General features: G+C 39.5%; 1 protein-coding gene across 2 annotated transcripts; it reads left to right on the forward strand.

Moving 5' to 3' along the window:
* Positions 1-872: 872 nt before the first annotated feature.
* On the forward strand, positions 873-1,374 carry LOC111899327 (bZIP transcription factor 16-like). 2 transcript variants are annotated; one of them, XM_042895960.2, is made up of 3 exons: positions 873-1,032; positions 1,118-1,182; positions 1,260-1,374. In XM_042895960.2, exons 1-3 carry the CDS (start codon positions 882-884, stop codon positions 1,371-1,373), a joined length of 330 nt encoding a protein of 109 aa, XP_042751894.2. In that variant the 5' UTR covers positions 873-881; the 3' UTR covers position 1,374. The 2 variants fall into 2 exon arrangements, with proteins under 2 accessions (XP_042751894.2, XP_042751895.2); XM_042895961.2 differs by having other exon boundaries at positions 1,124-1,182.
* The last annotated feature ends 20,203 nt before the right edge of the window (positions 1,375-21,577 follow it).

Below are 21,577 nucleotides of genomic sequence, written 5' to 3' on the forward strand. Positions count from 1 at the left end.
AGTCGAAAATGGAAGGAATGGCATCAATAGCGTTGTTACTAGATGGGTCAATCTCGGGTCATTTTGTTCAGCTTCCCGAGTCCGTTTATTACCAGATGGGTCAATCTCATCTTTTTGTCTCGACTTCATATCTCTCTGTAAAGCAAGCGACGACTTCATATCAAAAGTGGAGGTGGAAGCCTAAAGACTGTAATTTGCCAAAGTAAGCATACCTGAAACGTGAAATTGGCAAATTGGATTGCACAGAAACGCGATTGGGATCGGGAATTTTGGTTTTGGAACACCGATTTGTGAAATTGGGATCAGCACATCCTTTTGAATCGGTTTGTCTTCCTTTACCTCTGTACTCTCACTCACTCTCTCTCTCTCCCTCTCTCTCTCTAAGCCCTAAGCTGCCACCATCAATAATAAAATAGTTCGATCAAGTTTAGTTCAATTCCTGATCATCGATTTGAAATTCTATTTCTGATATGACCTTTTGTGCAATTCTTTGACCTTTTAATCTTAGGGTTTATCTTCATGAAATCTAATCTCTGTGAACGAACTAATACACTTTAGGATTAGGGTTTAGTAATGGGATTCCTTCGTTTTTGTTAGGGCGATGTGAGTAATGAACCAAGGAGAAACACACAACAATGTAATCAAGAAGAAGATGTTCCAGTCTTGGTTGATGCAATACACCAGGGCGTACTGTTACAAATACACCAGGGCGTACTGTTAATAGAGGAAAATAATTGTTAACACCGGAACTTTTTCTTGTTTATTAACAGCATGGATGATGATGATGGTGATGGAGAACCAGAAAGTGCAAGCCTTTGCAATCCCTACGGGTCCAACTTGGGCGTTTTACAGTTGGAAGTGTTTTGTTTTGTGTGACTTATATGTTAATATTGGCAGGTGAAGAATCTCAGAATGGAAACAATATGCATGGTTGTCAAAATGGAGGGCCAAATCATTCAATGGCGATTGTGCCAATATCAGGTCCAGGAAGTGTTGTAGGTGGTCCCAGCACAGGCACAAATTTAAATATTGGTATGGAGCAAATTCAAATTAAAATTCATCCTACTCTCTCATATTCATATTCCTGCAATTCGTGGAAAGGTAACTTGTGCTCCAGTTTCAGGGGGAATGCTTGCTGCTGCTGGCTCAAGGGAAACCATTCAGCCACAGATCTGGCTACAGGTCTTGTTTTGTTTTATAACTTCGTTTTATCCTGTTATTAGTATAATTTTGGATCATTAGTAAAATTGTTATTTCAGGATGAAAGGGAGCTAAAGAGGCAGAGAAGGAAGCAATCCAATAGGGAATCTGCTCGCAGATCCAGATTACGCAAACAGGTACTAAGAAACCGTTTCCCTTTCAGAAAGAAATAGTAGCAATTTAGGAAAGGAAGAAATGAAAGTAGGATGCTTGCTATATTTAATCCTAATTGATTGATGTACTGCAAAGTGACATCACACCTAGTTAGTTGGTTTGGTTCATAAATAAACAGAGCTTTCAGATTCCAGTAAGCATTCTGGGAATCTTCTTCAAGAACATGAATATTCTTGAAGGGATTCTGAGTATAATGTGAACTGAAACTTGGCAGGATTGTGAATTTAAAAAAATTGACTCCACGACATTGGTTTTCTGATACTCGTGTTGGTTTTGGTTGCAGTTGTCAGGGTTCACAAAGCTGTAATGGAAATCTTAGGATTCAGGGCAGAAAATCAAGATTCAGTCACCAAAAATCTATCTCTTGTGTTTCAGGGAGCCCAAATGATGATCAAATCCAGGGGCATATTCGTCTTGTTTCAAAGTATGCATTGAGGAGGATCAGATGATAGTTTCATTCACATTATCAAAAGACAATAAGTATCTTCTTGTTAGTCTCGTGAATGAAGAGTTACATCTTTGGAACATCCAGGGGCATATTCGTCTTTGGAACACTTGATCTTTTATTTGGTGGAATTGCTCGTATCCTGCGTACTTTTTTTTCCATTATTAAGAAGTTCAACCAATTTTTGGTCAGGTATGTCTTCATTTAAAAGATTATAATTTCTTCAAAAACATGTGTGCTTTAAAAAGGAACAATGGTGAAGTTGAATATTTGTTATGTAGGATGGGAGTCTTTGATGTGTTCTGTGAAGAACATCATTGCAAATGGTAGTAAAGAGGTTTCCCTTGCTGGAGTAGGGTGTTTGCAAATGGGGCTAACATGAAACAACAGTTTCAACTAATAAATTGATTTGCACCATAATTTGTTCTAGGTCCAAAATGTTGTGGATTTTTCAAAGATGATTGGAGCATTAGATGTAAATGAAAATCTTACACATCTTGGTTAGTTTATATTAATATATTTATAAAAGTTTATTTCCTAAGATTATCTTTTCTCATTTTTTCAAAATATACGTAAATATCTGGTAATGCTTCCATTGGATCCGAAATTAGGGAAAATGCTAATAATGGGTGCTTTTTTTTCGTTGCTTTGATCATATTCTTACAATTGTTGCTGGACTTAGTGTCAGGGATCATTTTCTTTTGCCTCAAGAGAACAAAGACGTGAGTAATCCAGCTACTTTCACACAAGGGCATTTTGGTCATAATCAATCATCGGTTAGCGCCATTATATGCTCAGGCCTTTTTCCTAGCATTGCATCTGTAGTGGTATGTATGCTTAATGCTTATTTATTTAATTTACAATTTACAATACAATTGATAGATATATGAATCCATATGTTACTTAATTTTGTTCTTTTTTATTTTTAATATGTGCAGCATAGGGAGACATCAATGTCCTTCAAAACTATAGATGATGTCCAAGTCTTACTCTATGCAGTAAGTATTAAAGAAATAGCAATGCACTTTCATTCATTTGTTTCATATTTTTTTCACATTTCTCTAATGATATTTTTCCTTGAGTCATAGAATGATTGGCTCATATCTTGTTTTTTGATATTTATACGCAGTTTTTTTCTTACGTCGGTGGTGGCGAAGTTCAAGATTAAGGGAGACTTGTAATCATGTTTGGCTTTCCTTTCTAGTAAGAAACAGAGTTGTATGATTATTTGTTAGTTTTATAGGAATGTATAACACATGTTAGCAATGTATTATTTTTGTTTAACATTTGAATGATTTTTTGTATGACATTATAATTTGTGCAATTTATTTTATATTATGCAATGGATTGTATTTTTTGTATATGGTATTTTATTTCTGTTATAAGAAATTAAATGAAAATTTAATTTAAAAATTAATAAATATATAAATTTATTTTTTTTAAACTGTTAAATTTACGATACGCAAAAATGTATGTCATCTTCATTTATGACATAGCCTTTCTTGACAGGGGCTTTCTTGATACGCATTGCGTGTCATTAACACGCGCGTCGTAAGGTTACGACACGTGAATGCGTGTCGTCTTCCTTTATGACAGGGTCTTCCTTGATACGCATTGCGTGTCGTAACCGCGCGTCGTAAATGCGCGTCGTCTATAGATGACGCGCAAAAGCGCGTCGTCTCTCTTTATGACAGGGCCTTCCTTGACACGCATTTGCGCGTCGTCTAAGCGTTTTACGACGCGCAATGAGCGTCGTAAAAGGCCTTTTTTCTAGTAGTGTAATATAATGTTATGAGTTAAATTCAATGTTGAAAGATCATACTTATAGATTAGAACACATGAAGTATTCATCCTAAGCATGTGTTCGGTTCTGTAGGTTACTCACTTTGAAATTTAACTTCTAAATAATTCCTTTGATAAATGTTTGTGCAAATACATGGAAATGAGTTACCTACGTGATTGTGAAGTGTAGCCGCATTTCAAGAGGTTGTGGACTTGACCTTGATACGATTATGAGAGGATCGGGACACATGGCTTTATAATAGTGTCAGGTTGTATTTTGCTAGAAATTCAATAAACTAGTATGTATTTTACTTTTTGTTATTCAAATGGGTTGATGGATTCAATTCTTAGAACACCCTGATTCTCAAGTATTTGCAAATGTATGATATTAAGTGGAAATTCAATCATTTCGATATTTTCATTATGTTCTAGTTTGGTTTGTTTTGATAGGGTTATGTTTGTTCAAGGGTTATAATAAAATGGGGGAGGATTGTTGGTGATTTTAGTGTCACCATAGCATTTTATGTAACTGAAACTACCATGTGAGCTAAGTGGCTTAATAATTTGTACTTTAATATATGTACGAGGTTTGTGCGGAGTGCACACATGTATCAGATCGAATTAGAAGACGGTTCGATGACAAGTCAGGGGTTCGGGGTTTCCAAAGGGTCGGCGCCCCTTCGGCGGGGTCTAGGGACAACGCCCCTTGTGTGGTCCAAGGGGTTGAGCCCCTGGCTGGGAAAAATGAATTTTTTAGGTTGATTATGGTAAAACTAACGAAGTTCGTCAGTTTTGGAAACCCTAAATCCTCATTAAATTTCAGATTTCCTAGATTTCTTCCAAAGCAACCCATGACGGCCAACCCTAATACAAACCCTAATCTCTTTTATTATAAATCGACTCTTCTCTTTGAGAAGACACATGGAAAATTAGATCTCATTTTTCTTCAAACACTCACATAATCTTTCTAGCAATTTCGCTTACGATTTCTGTGCCTAGAATTGTAAGTGTCCTCTTAGATTATCCTAGACTCAATTTCTTGTAATCTAGACATAGGGTAAAAATATCAGTTCAGAAAGTATTCACACAATCCAAGTTGGTATCCAGTTCTCCACTACAACCCTATTATTTCTTACAACTAGTAGATCAAACATTGTATGGAATGTGCTTGCTCTTTAGTGTTAGTAATAGTTTTCCTATTAGGGGGGATATTATGAAAATAGTATTTTTTGAGAATAGCACCGAAGGTACCTCCAAGAAGATGACTCCTCCGTCTTGTGGTACTACTGATTCGTTACTTTCAGCGTGTTCTATTACCCATTCTATTATTTTCCATATATGCATTACATTATATTTGTATACTTGTACCATATATAGTTTTATATGTTTTTAATTAATTTGTGAATTATGTTTGTATGTTTTTAATATTTTGTAAATTAGTTTTATATAATTTATTAGTTTGTTTTAATTTTAAAATTAAAATTTGAGTGGGTTGGAAGATATGGAAAAGTTTACATGTGTTGTGAGATGGTAAAGATGGAAGCTAAATGAAAAAAAAAAAATAATAATAAAAATAAAAAATAACTAGGGATGAAAGAGATATATACCGTTCACTCTTAGTGATCCACTTTCAACATTTTTGTTCATTATTCTCATGAAAAAGTCTTCAAGTTTCCATGAGAGAAGTTTGTAAGAGAAATATTTCCATGGTAACAAATTATCTTATAAATGTCTTACTTCTCTCATCTTTAAAGCACAAACGATGCCATTTTCTTCGGGGAACTATATATCATCAAATTTATAAATATCACTAAACTCTTTTACTGTGTTCAGCTCCCCTAATGTTTCAAAGTCACTTTGCCAAAAGTGAAGTATTCGATATAAGAGTTTTAGAGTTATCTAGTATGTTATGTTCATCATGAATCTCCTTCCTTTCCATTTTACATATTTAGGGCGTCTTATGGTGATATTATTATATTTCTTAATGACAAGTTGGTTTACCTAATATTTATTTAATTACAAAAGCAAATGATTTTTCCGAAAAATGCTCTACTTTGATTATGATTTGAACTAAAGGTATATGAAGTTGAAGAAATGTTCAAATTGCATAAATTAATTATTAGAAATAATGTCAAAAACTATTTCTAATTTTATATGGAATTAAAATTGGAAAAGAAGTCTTAAAAGAAAGTGGGTTGTTGAGCCTCATAGGAAGGTGGGAAGAAGCCCATGTACAACGAGACCATCACTTCATTTTGATAGATCTCAACCTGAATTCTCAAGGGGGATAATGTGATCTACCTACATAATATATCGTGAGTCGGAGAGATTGAGTGATCAAAATGATCAATTTAAACCATGTAAGGACAAACACCCCCTCCTCTAAATCTTCGTACATGCAACCTAAGGTTTGGGGGGCTCAATGAGACCATAACTTTTACAAATGTTGTGGTTGGTCAGAAGAAAGTTGCGCTGGTCTCACCTTCATGCCCTATTATTTTTCTAAAACATGCTGTAAAAACCTTGGACTATGAGAAATTTGTTGTGACCGGGGAAGTGTTTAATTCCCAACAAATTGTAGACATCCCCACCGTCATGCAAATAGATGGAAATTATAGCGAGATAGTTTATTATGTAGGAGGCTTAAAGATCTTGATTAAATTTATTAATAAAAAAGATCTACGCTAATAAATATACCTGGAATAGATGGTTCAAATGCTTAAAACACGGTTTTAATGATGATATTGTAACATCCCCAAAAATACAGATAAAATTTGGTTTTTAAATTCATTTAGTTCATAAGAAATTATACCAAAGTATTGAAAAGAGTCACATTGTATCATATTATCATAGTACAAATCCTAAAATCACTAAGTGCAGAAAAACATAGGGTGATGCGGTGCGATCAGGTCGGGTTCTTCCCCTTCGAACTGGAAGTACTTGAAATAGAAACGGAAAACTGTAAGCACAAAGCTTAGTGAGTTCCCCCAACATACCACATACTAAACAAACATGCTACCAATCATATCTAGGTGCTGGCCTACCCCTTCGGTCTATGTCAACCGGATACTCCCAAACATATATGGGTGCTGGCCTACCCTTTCAGTCTACATCAATCGGTTACTAAATTTATTTCACTCCTACCCCTACCACATAATATCATAATAGTAATCACAAAGTCATCAAGCATATACAAATATAACTGGCAATTATCACAAAGACAATCATCACGCAATTACACAAACTAGTGGTCCAGCCTTAGTGCCTTCGACCCACGGCTACTATGAAGGAAGACTCACCTTAGATTGTAGCTATCAAATCATACTCAACGGATGACTTGCAAACTCCTCTCCCTATCGCATAAGCACAAAACCCTAATTAGAAATTAGGTCAGAATCTAGCCCAAAGGTCCACAACCCTAGTCCTTGACTGTCACACCCCGAAACTGAAGGCGGAAACGTTCCGGGGCGGAGGTGACGTCATGCGTAGTATCACAACCAATGTACATAGTAAGCATAGTAAACACAAAACTTTACATTACATAGATTCATTTACATTTGTTTGAAAGTAAAGTTATACAAGTGTTATAAATATATATCATATGAACGAAAGTAAAGACGAGTCTTCTATACGCTCCGTCTTCTCCAAAAGATCGCGGTGTACCTGTCTAATGTGGACCTGAGAATACAATAAATTTGAAAATCAGTATAAAGTTGGTGAGTTCATAAGCGGTTCGTTTTTGAAAAAGAATAAGTTTCCTTTAGTTTTCTAAAAAAGTTGTTATCCAAGAAAATCTCATATTTTCTTATAGTTTAGTTATCCATTCGTTACGCAATTCGATTATGAGTAGTTATGTTATCCCAAGAAAATCTCTTATTTTCGTAATAGTTTAGTTATCAATTTGTTACACAATTCGATTATGAGTAGTTATGTTATCCCAGGAAAATCCCTTATTTTCCTAATAGTTTAGTTATCCATTCGTGACATAATGTACTAATATTTACCATACTTGTAGTATTAGTTAAGTATTCTAATATCTTAGTTATCCTACACACGAATGTCAAATCTACCATACTTAGTCGTATTTTCGAATATTTGGATACACTCAGAAACGTACATTAACTGTATATTCGATGTTTTGGTGACTTCCAAAAGCGTACTTTAGACGTATTTTCGAATCTCTGTCAACATCCGAAGGTATATGTTTTCGAAACTCAGTCGATGTCTAGAGGCGTACTTTCGACTTATTTCCAAAACTCTAGTGACACTCAAGGCGTACACTAATTGTATTTCCGAAGTCTTGGTGTCATCCAAAGGCGTACTTTCGTATTTGTCTTTCGTATTCGTATTCGTTCCGTTCCTAACTGTACTTTCGTTGTTTCGTTCCTAACTGTATTTTCGTCGTCTCGTTACCATCCGAGAGCGTATCTTATTAGTATTAAACCTAATTTATGATTAGTATGAATCCTTTGCAAATTATAAAATGTAACATAGATTATAACACTTTATAAAGAAGTTTACATTTAGTCTGAAAGTTAACTCTACAATTCGAACTATTGGTTAATACGGTTTTCGATATTAAAAGCATACAGAATATTGAACATTTGAACTGAAAATAATAGTTTGAGTACAAGATTTCCATGTACTTTTGCTTGTATTACCCCCTTGAAAACATTTGAAAACACGGAAAAAGATTAGGGGTGTGAACTCACCAGTTGCGAAATGTGTCGGTTTGGGTGCTAAACGTCAGTTCGGGGCTTGAACGCGTGCGAGGTTCCTATGTAATATGAAAAGATACACATTTGCATCTAATTAGGCTTTGAACTACTAATTAGTTGCGGATATACACTTCTAGTCGCGAAAACACTTCATTTCAAGTGTTTGGAGTGACCCAGGTGACATCTATGGACGTATATGGCTTGGATATGGAGTTTACTCTTCAAGAGTAAACTCCCAAGAGAGTTTACGGCCCTAATGACCCACTCCCCATGAGTTTACAGCCGTAAACTCATGGTGGGGTGTTCTAGGGTGCTAAATGGCCTTATAACATTTGAGGGGTGATGCTAGTTTTGGTTTTAAGGCATTGGAAGTGTTTAACCCAACATATGGACCATTATAAGGAGTTTACGGCAGTAAACTAAGATTTTACAGCCGTAAGCTCCCCCACACATATTCCTTTGATGTTTTGGTGGTCCTAGGTCATTCACAAGTGTTTCTAACTAAATCTACAAGCCATGGAATGAATTTAAGGCACCAATTGACCTATTTATAGGAGTTTACGGCCCAGGAACCCATCCTTGGGGGGTTTATGGACGTAATCTCCTATAGGAGTGGTTTTCATCATGTTTAAGGCTCCTAATTCGTTTGTGGTTGCTTCTAGATATTAGTTCAAGGTTTAGGAGGTGTGTAAGTGGCATTTTAACACCTTAAAAGGAGTTTACTACCCATGAAAGGGTGTTTACGGCCCAAGCATGTTCTTGGCCAGTATACTCATGTTCACTCCCTAAATGATGCGTTTAAGGGTTTCCAAGTCCAATCCAATAAGTCCTTAAGTCGTATCTAAGCTCCAAAGGTGGTTTGGAAGGGTTTTTGGGCTCCAAAACCCATTTTATGTGAGTTCATGGCCTAGGACTGTTCTAGGGCCGTAAACTCATGTTAATGGTCCTATTTCATAGATTAACCATGAATTTGAAGGCTAAAGATGTTATACTAGGAGCTAGGATAGTTACCTTGATGATTTGGAGCTTGAAATGAGTGATTTTGGATCAAGAACTTGGATTTAAGGAGAGTGGTTAGAGAGAGAGAAAGAGAGTGAAAAGGATTCAAATGAGGCTTAATCAACTTTATATATGGTTTGGATTTGAGACACAGTGGAATTTTACCCGATACCAACGTTTAATGAGGCTTTTGGCGCACCCGATTAAGTTGTCGTAACCCGGCGGGGTCGAATCTAAAATTTCTCAAATTAATAATTTGGGCCGTTTATGTGAGTTTATAAAGGGTTTAGACACTCACGATATCATAATAAACATATTAATTTAGAAAACTTAGTTCAAAACGAAATCGGAACAAATCGCTAAAGACGGGTTTTACGGACGAAACGGGTTACGGCGATGGAACAACTTTGGGTTGTCACATTATCCCCCCGTTAGAGGGAATTTTGTCCTAAAATTCAAACTTTAGATACAATTCATGGATTCGGAAAGAAATATAGATACTTCTACTTTGTCGAATTTTCGCGCTCTCAAGTGAATTCGGGTTCTAGTGTGGCATTCCAGCGAACCTTCGCCATTGGGATTCAACTTTGTTTCATACGTTTAAGCTCTTAATCTATGATTTCGATTGGTTCTTCAATGGGTGTTCAGACTTTCGTTGATTTCAGTCTCATTAAAGGGATTACTAGGGTTTCGTCGAATAGACACTTCTTAAGGACAGAGATGTGGAATACCGGATGGATGCTGCTAAGTTCTGTGGGTAGTCGGAGTTTCTAGGCTATGGGATCGATCCTAATGAGGATTTCGAAACGTCCTATGTTCCTCGGGTTAATTTTTACGCGTTTCAAAATGTATCATGCCTTTCCGGGGTAAGACCTTTAACAGGATGAAATCTCCAACAAGAGAGTACATCTTTCTGTGTCAGAGTAGTTAGGGGTTTGATGATTTTGGAAGAAATTTCTGGGTAGGTCTGCGATAATAGTCGGTAGGACCCAAGAATTGATGGGTTTCTGTGGGTACCTTCGGTGCCGACTAATTCTCTATCGCCTTGATTTTTGGAAAGGTCCACGGGTATGTCTTCATCTCTTACTACATGACTAGGGGAAAGTGGTTTGACTGAAGGGCACCATCACGATCTCGTAGTGACAATATCGAGCCGTGATCGCTGTCTTGGAAACATCATCCTTACGGCGGTTTGGCTACGGGGGTAGCTCCAGAAATTAGGTCGATGTGAGACTCAACTTTATGTTCGGGAGGAATTCTCGGGAGCTCTTCGGGAGAGACATCAGAAAGGTTGTAGACTTCTAGGATGCTCTCGAGGTCTTCAACTTCCCGTTTCCCGATGATCACATGGACTAGGAATGCACGACACTCCTTTCAGGGAAACTTTTGAGCTTTGATGCACGAAATGATGCGAAGGTTGGAATTAGGTTTATCACCGTAAATCATGAGAGTCGGGTCAAAGGAAAGATTTAGACGGATGACCTTTTTCGTACCTAGAGATACCAACATGAATGAGACTCAGTCATTCCATGCCAATGATAGCATCAAAGCTTTTCATGAAAAATTTGCCATTAGTTCGAATGGAAAAGAATAATCGTCCAGAGTAAGGATACAACCTATGGATATGTCGTTAGCATTCTCTTTCTCACTGTTATCCATCTCGACGGTACACGTTTCGGTTACTAACGAAGGACTTAGTTTAGAAAGGTGTTTGAATGAATGATTAACAAATTTTCTTTCAGCACTAGAATCGAAAAGGGATACAGGCATAAGAATTGTCGAGGAGGAATATACCTGTGGCAATAGTGGGGTCGGCGTCTGCCTCAACTTGTCCAATAGCTAGGACTCTCCCGGTGTTGCCAGTTGCTGCTGCCTTGGGGCAGTTTCGCTTATAATGCCCGACTTCACCGCAACCATAGCAGGCCTGAATGATACCTGCTCCGGAAGCTTGATTGGTTGATTGGGTTAGTGTTCTCCAGCTTCGTGCAAGGTGACCTTCTTGGCTACAGTTTTTGCAAAATTTCTCACGACATGGGCCAGTGATACGATGGTGCTAACTGCATCGGTTACACCACGGGAGAATATCGGCGTATCCAGTGATAGGTGCTTGGGCTGAGGAACCGACAACAGAAACATCAGCAGGGGTAGTGGCAGCGTGGACTGCCACTATCTGCTGTTTCTTCGAGGACTCCTGTGAAGGCTGACTTTTCTTCTTCGTCTTCCAAAACTTTCTTTTCTCACCACTTTTCGTTGTCAGCTCAGGAGTGGTGGCTGCTTCCTCTATGTCATCACTATGGTCGATCAGGGTTTGCGCTAGGCATTTGGCACTATCGTATGTAACCGGCTTCGCAACTAAAACGTTCCCTTTGGGTTGTTGGGTCAATCCCCAGATGAACCTCTCAATCTTCTTACTCTCCGGGGTAACCATTCTCGAGTAGAGTAATGCCAAGTCATCGAATCTGGATGTGTAGGCGGCGATATTGGAACCCTTCATCTTCAGGTTCCAGAGTTCATGCTCCAGCTTCTGCATTTCGCCCCGAGGGTAGTATTCCGCGAACAAAAGTTCCTTCATAACTTCCCAGCCCATAGCATTTGCTACAGGTAGGGTTAAAGATTTGACTCGGCCGTTCCACCAAGTCAGAGCTTTATCGGTGAACGTGCAGGCGACGAATTTCACTTTGTCGGATTCTGAACAGGCACAGATCTCGAAGATAGATTCGATTTTCTCTAGCCATCGAGTTAGGGCAATGAAACCTACAGTGCCATCGAAGAATGTGGGTTTCGCATTCATAAAGTCCTGATAGGAACACTCCTTCCAGTGTCCCTGACTACCTTCCTGGTTTTGGTGTTGGGGACCACCTCCTTGCCCACCTAAACCACTGAGGTTCATTTGTGATAGGGTAGTAGCCACAGCAGCATTGACAACTGCTTGAAACATGACGGGATCAAATTGAGGAGGAGGCGGTGGCGGAGGAGGATTGTTGTTTATTGATATGGGTCTTTTCCTCGGAGGCATCTTGATCTAAAATAGCCAGGAAAAAGAGGATCATAAGTCCTCTGAATTGAATCAAGAGATATGGAACAAGGGATATCTCAATATGACAGATATAGGATTCTATAAGTGATAAACAGGAAAGAGTTATCAAAGAAAATAAACTACCGCTAAGGAATGATTGAGGAGAAATGCTGGATTGAGGATTTCTATAACGGATTTGGCTCGAGAAATACTCCCATAGTATTTGATGATTCGCTGTGACGACGGCTCGTTGTTTGGATATTGGGTAAGTTTTAGGCATGCTGAACACTACAGTCACTCCCAAGCACATGTTGGCCGTGTCTCGAATGAATATAGTTGATCAGCTTATATTGACCCTAGACATGACTACATAACTGCCCAGGTTTAACCGCAGTGTCCAACACCCATTTACTTATGTTTTGTTCTACTTGTAGTTACGGATCTCGACGGTTAGGCATACTTGTATACTTTTTGAAAACACTTATATTTTGAAGTATACTTTTAGTTTAGAGCACTTAGGCCCCTTTAATGTTTATAGTCTTATACCATGTAAGGTATGGTATACTTTGTTCACTATAAACAAGGGTTTTGATACCAATCTGTCACACCCCGAAACCGAAGGGGGAAACGTTCCGGGGCGGAGGTGACGTCATGCGTAGTATCACAACCAATGTACATAGTAAGCATAGTAAACACAAAACTTTACATTACATAGATTCATTTACATTTGTTTGAAAGTAAAGTTATACAAGTGTTATAAATATATATCATATGAACGAAAGTAAAGACGAGTCTTCTATACACTCCGTCTTCTCCAAAAGATCGTGGTGTACCTGTCTAATGTGGACCTGAGAATACAAGCAATTTGAAAATCAGCATAAAGCTGGTGAGTTCATAAGCGGTTCATTTTTGAAAAAGAATAAGTTTCCTTTGGTTTTCTGAAAAAGTTTGTATCCAAGAAAATCCCATATTTTCTTATAGTTTAGTTATCCATTCGTTACACAATTCGATTATGAGTAGTTATGTTATCCCAGGAAAATCCCTTATTTTCCTAATAGTTTAGTTATCCATTCGTTACACAATTCGATTATGAGTAGTTATGTTATCCCAGGAAAATCCCTTATTTTCCTAATAGTTTAGTTATCCATTCGTGACACAATGTACTAATATTTACCATACTTGTAGTATTAGTTAAGTATTCTGATATCTTAGTTATCCTACACACGAATGTCAAATATCTACCATACTTAGCCGTATTTTCGAATATTTGGATACACTCAGAAACATACATTAACTGTACATCTGATTTTCTGGTGACTTCCAAAAGCGTACTTTAGAAATATTTCCGAAGCTCTGTCGACATCCAAAGGCGTATGTTTTCAAAACTCAGTCGATGTCCTGAGGCGTACTTCCGAATTATTTCTGAAACTCTGGTGACACTCAAGGCGTACACTAACTATATTTCCGAAGTCTTGGTGGCATCCAAAGGCGTACTTTCGTATTCATATTCGTTCTGTTCCTAACTGTACTTTCGTTGTTTCGTCCTAACTGTATTTCCGCCGTCTCGTTACCATCCGAGAGCGTATCTTATTAGTATTAAACCTAATTTATGATTAGTATGAATCCTTTGCAAATTATAAAATGTAACATAGATTATAACACTTTATAAAGAAGTTTACATTTAGTCTGAAAGTTAACTCTGCAATTTGAACTATTGGTTAATACGGTTTTCGATATTAAAAGCATACAGAATATGAAACATTTGAACTGAAAATAATAGTTTGAGTACAAGATTTCCTTGTACTTTTTCTTGTATTCCCCCTTGAAAACATTTGAAAACACGGAAAAAGAGTAGGGGTATGAACTCACCAGTCGCGGAATGTGTCGGTTTGGGTGCTAAACCTCAGTTTCGGGCTTGAACGCGTGCGAGGTTCCTATGTAATACCAAAAGATACACATTTGTATCTAATTAGGCTTTGAACTACTAATTAGTTGAGGATATACACTTCTAGTCGCGAAAACACTTCATTTCAAGTGTTTGGAGTGACCCGGGTGACATCTATGGACGTATATGGCTTGGATATGGAGTTTACTCTTCGAGAGTAAACTCCCAAGAGAGTTTATGGCCCTAATGACCCACTCCCCATGCATTTACGGCCGTAAACTCATGGTGGGGTGTTCTAGGGTGCTAAATGGCCTTATAACATTTGAGGGGTGATGCTAGTTATGGTTTTAAGGCATTGGAAGTGTTTAACCCAACATATGGACCATTATAAGGAGTCTACGGCCGTAAGCTCCCCTACACATCTTCCTTTGATGTTTTGGTGGTCCTAGGTCATTCACAAGTGTTTCTAGCTAAATCTACAAGCCATGGAATGAATTTAAGGCACCAATTGACCCATTTATAGGAGTTTACGGCCCAGGAACCCATCCTTGGGGGCTTTACGGCCGTAAGCTCCTATAGGAGTGGTTTTCATCATGTTTAAGGCTCCTAATTCGTTTGTGGTTGCTTCTAGATATTAGTTCAAGGCTTAAGAGGTGAAGTGGCATTTTAACAACTTAAAAGGAGTTTACTACCCATGAAAGGGTGTTTACGGCCCAAGCATGTTCTTGGCCAGTATACTCATGTTCACTCCCTAAATGATGCGTTTAAGGGTTTCCAAGTCCAATCCAATAAGTCCTTAAGTCGTATCTAAGCTCCAAAGGTGGTTTGGAAGGGTTTTTGGGCTCCAAAACCCATTTTTTGTGAGTTCACGGCCTAGGACTGTTCTAGGGCTGTAAAATCATGTTAATGGTCCTATTTCATAGATTAACCACGAATTTGAAGGCTAAAGATGTTATACTAGGAGCTAGGATAGTTACCTTGATGATTTGGAGCTTGAAATGAGTGATTTTGGATCAAGAACTTGGATTTGAGGAGAGAGGTTAGAGAGAAAGAGTGAAAAGGCTTCAAATGAGGCTTAATCAACTTTATATATGGTTTGGATTTGAGACACAGTGGAATTTTACCCGATACCGACGTTAAACGGGGCTTTTGGTCGCACCTGATTAAGTTGTCGTAACCCGGCAGGGTCGAATCTAAAATTTCTCAAATTAATAATTTGGGACGTTTATATGAGTTTCTAAAGGGTTTGGACACTCATGATATCATAATAAACATATTAATTTAGAAAACTTATCCCAAAACAAAATCGGAACAATTCGCTAAAGACGGGTTTTACGGACGGAACGGGTTACGGTGATGGAACAACTTTAGGTTGTCACATTGACTTAAGGCAAAAGGCTCCTCCACCTTTGCCTTATTGGGCCTCCTTCTCTACAATGCCTAGTTACAAAAAAACCCAAAAAGGCATCCAAGACCACCATAGGGCCTCTAAGACCCAATATCACCCTTGGACCCAAAACATGGCTTTAGGTCAAAAAATTACTTCCTGCATCAAGGTGCGACCGAGACCCAACTTACTTAAGTGTAAAGCCCAACACCAAACGAGCCCAAAATATTCCAATCCCACAGATAGTGTATGTGTGGCGTACTTGTCTTGTACGCCCAACATATGCTGGTTTTGACCAGGGATCGAGGTGTTAACCCAGTACTCACAGCGCACACTTGAGTACGCATGGCGTACTGGTCCGCCACCCCTTTCTTACTTCCATGACTTAATCCCTTAATACCTAACATCCAAAACTTAGATCTAGACCCCTAGGAATGTCCTAAACCATAAAGTTGCAAAATTTATGCTTTTGTATGTAATAATGAGGCTCAAAACAAGACTCAAGTCCATAATAACCCTTCGATGGATCCTAACACTTTCATGGTTGATGCTTACCCGTCAAGGTCCGATTTTTATGACTCAAAACACCTCCAAGAGATCAAAAGGATAAATCATATGGTCTGAAGTTGCTCAACTCCAAGAATCCAAACTTTGGGAACAAAAGATGACATTTTCTACCCTAAAACTAGATCTAAGCATGTAATGGTCAAGGTTCAAGCCTTATACCTTCAATGGGTCAGAAACGGTGACAAACATCTAGATCTACAAGCTCTTCCCACGTCCTTGCTTATTCCTAATCTACCTTCTTCTTTAAAACTATAAACTATCACCAAAAACTCTTAAGGAAGAGCACAATGCACTAAAGGTGGCTTAGGGTTCGAGATTTGCACTTCAATTGAAATGGAGGCTGAAAAGGTAAAGGACTTGGTGGAATTAAGGTCCTTAAGTAGGGTACAAACCATAAAAACTAGGATTTATCTCAAGCACACGTACACCATGCATACTCCACATACGCCCATCGTACGTGGTCAAGCTTTGCGACCATAACTGTGGCTAGTACGCTAAGCATACTCAATGAGTACGCCCTGCGTACTAACCAAGGGACCAAAATGAAAGAAGTTTTACATTAGGGGCTTAAAAGGAAACCTACAAAAACATGAATGTTACAATTCTCCCCCGCTTGAAACAGAGTTCGTCCTCAAATACCGCTGCTCCAAAATAACTTTGGGTAATGCTATCTCATCTCGTCCTCTGGCTCCCACATACACTCTGAACCTTTGTGGTGCTGCCATTTCACCTTAACTAGCTCCACAACCTTGTGCCACAAGGTTATCGTCTTCATGTCGAGGATCACTACAGGTCTCTCAATTTAGTTTAGGCGATAATATATGTGAATGTCCTCCAATGGAATCACTGCGGAATCATTAGCCAAACATTTCTGCAGCTGTGAGACATGAAAAGTATTGTGAATCTGACTAAGCTCCTTTGGAAGGTCCATTCGATACGCCACCCTGCCCACCCATGCTATAACCCTGAAAGGACCGATATACCTGGGGTCCAGCTTGCCCTACTTCCTGAATTGAATGACACCTTTCCAAGGTGAAACTTTCAGGAGAACCATATCCCCAACCTGAAACTCCAAGTCTTATCGGCTCTTGTTGGCATAGCTTTTTTTCCGACTCTAATCTGTCTAAAGTCTGCTAGAAACCTACTGAATCAGCTCGTTCGTCTTGAATACCATCTTGGTACTACCCATAACTCACTGACTGATCTTGCCCCATCATATTAGGGTCCTGTATTTCCTCCCGTAGAGCATCTCAAAAGGAGGTCGATCGATAATGGCGTTGTAGCTATTGTTATATGAGAATTCCTCTAACGGAAGATACGTATCCCAGCTACCATTGAAATATAAAACGCACTCCTGCAACATATCCTCCAATGTCTGGATGGTCCACTCACTCTTACCATCTGTCTGCGGGTAAAAGGATGTGCTAAAATGCAGATGAGTATCCACCTTGTCATGAAATCTCTTCCAAAACCGAGAAGTAAAGAGGACATCCCTATCTGAAACCACAGAAACCGGAACCCCATGTCGTGCTACGACATCCATGATGTAAACCTTAGCTAGCTTCTCTGCAGAGATACTCTCCTGGATCGGGATAAAATGCGTGCACTTGGTAAATCGATCCATGATGACCTAAATCGAATCCACACCGAGCATAGTATGAGGCAAGTTTGTAATGAAGCCCATGGTAATCTCCTCACATTTCCAAACGGGAATCTCCAACGGCTACACCTTGTCGTGAGGTTGATGATGCTCCACCTTGACTTTCCAATAAGTCAATCACCTCTCCAGACACCAAGCTACATCTTGCTTCATACAATGCCACCAATAATCAGGACGAAGATCCATATACATCTTTGTCCCCTTGGGATGAATAGAGAATCTCAATTTGTGCGCCTCCTCCATCAGAACCTGACGCACACCACCGCAGTAAGGAACCCGCACCCTCTGATGGAGATTCAATAAACCTCGGCAATCATAATCGATAGAAGCCACTTGACCTATAATGTGCTCACTCTTATGGTGCTCCTCCTTCATAGCCTCAATTTACACCTCCTGAATCCGCTCCAGAAACGGAGTAATCACTGTCATCCTCATAATTATATCCCTAATCAGAGCTGCGACTTCCTTGCGGCTAAGAGCATTGGCCAACACATTGGCTTTCCCAGGATGGTAAATGATATAGCAATTATAATCATTCACCACATCCATCACCGATGTTGCCTCGTGTTCACATTTACCTGATCCATCAAGTACCTCAGACTCTTGTGTTTTTTTTTGTGTAAATAGTACAGCGGACCTGTAGTGCCCGGTTCCTGGTACGTACTTTTAATATGAATTTTTGCACATTTAATTTGGGACTCGGCGAGTTGGAGGGCCCAACTTATCAAGTAGAGGTGGAACTTGGACGCAGGTAGGAGGATCTACTCGCTGAGTCAAATGCCCTGACTCGATGAGTAGGTTGTCTGAAGGAAACCCTAATTTTCAGGGTTTGCACCCTATTTAAACACCTTAACTGGCTTCCTTTATAGCCTCCAACACCCTTAGACCCTCCTAAAGAAACCCTAATCAATTTTTGAGTGACTTTGAGCTCTTTGTGCCATTTTGTGTGTGTTTGAAGCTTGAGAAGAAGGATAAGGCTTGGGAGATCAAGAGAAGGCAAGTAAATCTAGAAGTTTTAGCACATTTCCAGCTTGTTTAAGGTAAAAGCTTCAACCTTGACCATTTATCTCTTAGATCTCTAGTTAGGGCAAGCTCTTACCTTTTCTAAGCTTTAGTATAGCCATTCTTGGGATTTTGTGGTTCTCAGGGGGTATGACTTCACATGTGGAACCATTGAGGGTTCCCATGGCATAAAGGTGCCAAATTTATGGCCATGGGAGTCCCATGCACCTTGTAGACCTCCTTTTTGGGTCTTTTGAGCTTGAAGACACATGCATGGATGTAAAGTTTGTGACTTTACATGTAATATGGACCCTAGGAGGTTAGATCTATGTTCTGGATGCATTAAGACCAACTGAAATTAGTTTTGGACAGGGAGGGACTCGGCTAGTCGCTCATACAATTCGATGAGTCAGGTTGCAGTTTCCCTTAAAACCTCTTTTGATAATGGGCAGTGTGTTGAGTTGGAAGAACACTCAGCCAGTTGGGTTCAATGTGGACCTGAAGATCATGGAACTCGGCGAGTTCAAGAATAAAAATCAGCGAGTTCAAGACTAAGCCCCAACTGCATGAAGAAGAACTCGACAAGTTCATGGAGAACTTGGCGAGTCCATGATTAGATGTGCCATCTTGCATGATGAGAGAATCGGCGAGTTCAAGGATGAACTCGACAAGTCGGTTGTAGAAGGTCCCGACTTTGTTTGAAGGAGAACTCGGCGAGTTCTTGAAAGACTCGACGAGTAGAGTCGAAGATCTTAGTGTTCTAAGGATTAAGGAACCCGGCGAGTTGGTGGGTCAACTCGGTGAGTTGAGTGAACCAGATGTTGAGATTGACCTAGAGTTGACTTTCACTAGGGTGTTGACCATGACTTTGACTTTGACCTGAGTTGACCCTTGAAAGGATTATGAGTATGAAATGGTAATTAAGGAAGGTTGTTATGTGTAGGATTTTGAGGGGAATCGGTTCTATCACTGAGGACAGTTCAGTTACTGAACGACATTGAGGTGAGTTACCTTCCAGTATGAAATGGTAATTAAGGAAGGTTGTTAGCCTGTTATGATGCAATGTGTTAGTAAGGGGAATAGTCCATAAGACTGGTCGATAGGACCAAAGGGTAAGTCGGGCACCCCGGTATGTCTGAAAGTATGATTATGTTATGCTTTATATGGTAGTAGTAGGGTGAAATAGTCCCCGTAATCATCGAGATAAATCGGAGGGGTAGGTCGGACACCCCCGAAATGTCTGATAGGGGTAGGTTAGGCACCCCGGTATGCCTAGCAGGGGTAGGTTGAGCACCCCAATATGCTCGGTAGGGTAGTTCAGGCACCCAGATATGTCTGGCAGTATATGTTATGTATAGTATGTGGTATGATGAGGGGAACTCCCTAAGCTTCATTCTTATAATTTTCAATTTTGTTTCAGGTAATTTTCATTGAAGGGGAAGGAGCTGGTGTGGTAGTTGCGCATCACACATACACACATGTTTTCTGCATTATGATGTTCTTGGGATTGTACTTTGACGATATTACTGCTTGTTTGATATGGTTTTGAGACATGTGGTTATGTTTTTAAGAAAGGATGTCAAGCGGTGATGTTTTATTACAAATGTTTTTATAAACTGATTTATTAAAATGAAATTTTTGGTCTCGAAATTTGGGATGTTACAGGACCCCATAAAGATAATGTCGCCAAATCTTGAGGGCAAAAATCATAGCCCCTAGCTGAAAATTATGTGTCGGATAGTTTGCCTCATTAGGCTTCATCTGCCTTAAGGCATAAGCAATAACACCACCCCGTTGCATCAAAACCACACCCAATCCCGTGATAGACGCGCCACTGTAGACCACAAAATCCTCAACACCTTCTTGAAGGGTCAGAATCGGCACCTCGCATAACCTCTGTAGAGTCGCAAACGCTACCTGCTGCTCAGGCCCCCAACACAAAGTGGCTGTCTTCTTCGTCAGTCTGGTAAGAAGAACCGCTACCTAGGAGGAATCTTCAATGAATCTCCAGTACTATCTAGCTAAACCCAGGAAACTCCAAATCTCGAATGGAGACCTCGAAACTTCCCACCTCATCACGTCCTCTGCCTTTATCGGATCGACCAAAATACCATTCTGGTTGACAAGGTGCCCTAAAAACTACACCTCGCGTAACCACAACTTGCACTTGGAGAACTTCACATATAGCCTCTCCTTTCTCATGGTCTCCAACACCTCTCGCAAGTGCTCCTCATGTTTTATCTGGGTCTTGGAATAGACCAGAATTTCATCAATGAATACAATCACGAACCGATCCAACTTCCATCGACACACACAGTTCATGAGGTCCATGAACGTGGCCGGAGCATTGGTGAGCCCAAAGGGAATCACCATGAACTTCTAATGACCATAGCGGGTCTTGAAGACCGTCTTCTACACATCATCCTCTCTGACCCTCATCTGATGATAAACTGAACAAAAATCAATCATGGAAATCCAAGACACACCCTGAAGCTGGTCAAACAAATCATCAATCATCGGGAGGGGATAACGGTTCTTCACTGTTAGCTTATTCAACTATCGGTAGTCAATACCCATCCGATGCAACCCTTCCTTCTTCTTCACAAAAAGGATCGGTGTACCCCAAGGTGAACTACTTGGTCAGATGAATCCCTTGTCTAACAACTCATGCAGCTGTGTAGACAACTCCTGCATCTATGATGGAGCTAATCGATATTGTACTTTGGCTATTGGAGCCGCACC

This window comes from Lactuca sativa, chromosome 6 (assembly GCF_002870075.4).
Source record: "Lactuca sativa cultivar Salinas chromosome 6, Lsat_Salinas_v11, whole genome shotgun sequence".
NCBI classification, from domain to species: domain Eukaryota; kingdom Viridiplantae; phylum Streptophyta; class Magnoliopsida; order Asterales; family Asteraceae; genus Lactuca; species Lactuca sativa.

What these genes read in the sequence shown, in the direction of transcription:
- LOC111899327 (XM_042895960.2), top strand. Translation starts at nt 882, where the DNA reads ATGTTAATATTGGCAGGTGAAGAATCTCAGAATGGAAACAATATGCAT. An exon ending in AGGCACAAATTTAAATATTG is followed by an intron (nt 1,033 to 1,117) that starts GTATGGAGCAAA and finishes CTTGTGCTCCAG; the next exon opens with TTTCAGGGGGAATGCTTGCT. An exon ending in AGCCACAGATCTGGCTACAG is followed by an intron (nt 1,183 to 1,259) that starts GTCTTGTTTTGT and finishes TTGTTATTTCAG; the next exon opens with GATGAAAGGGAGCTAAAGAG.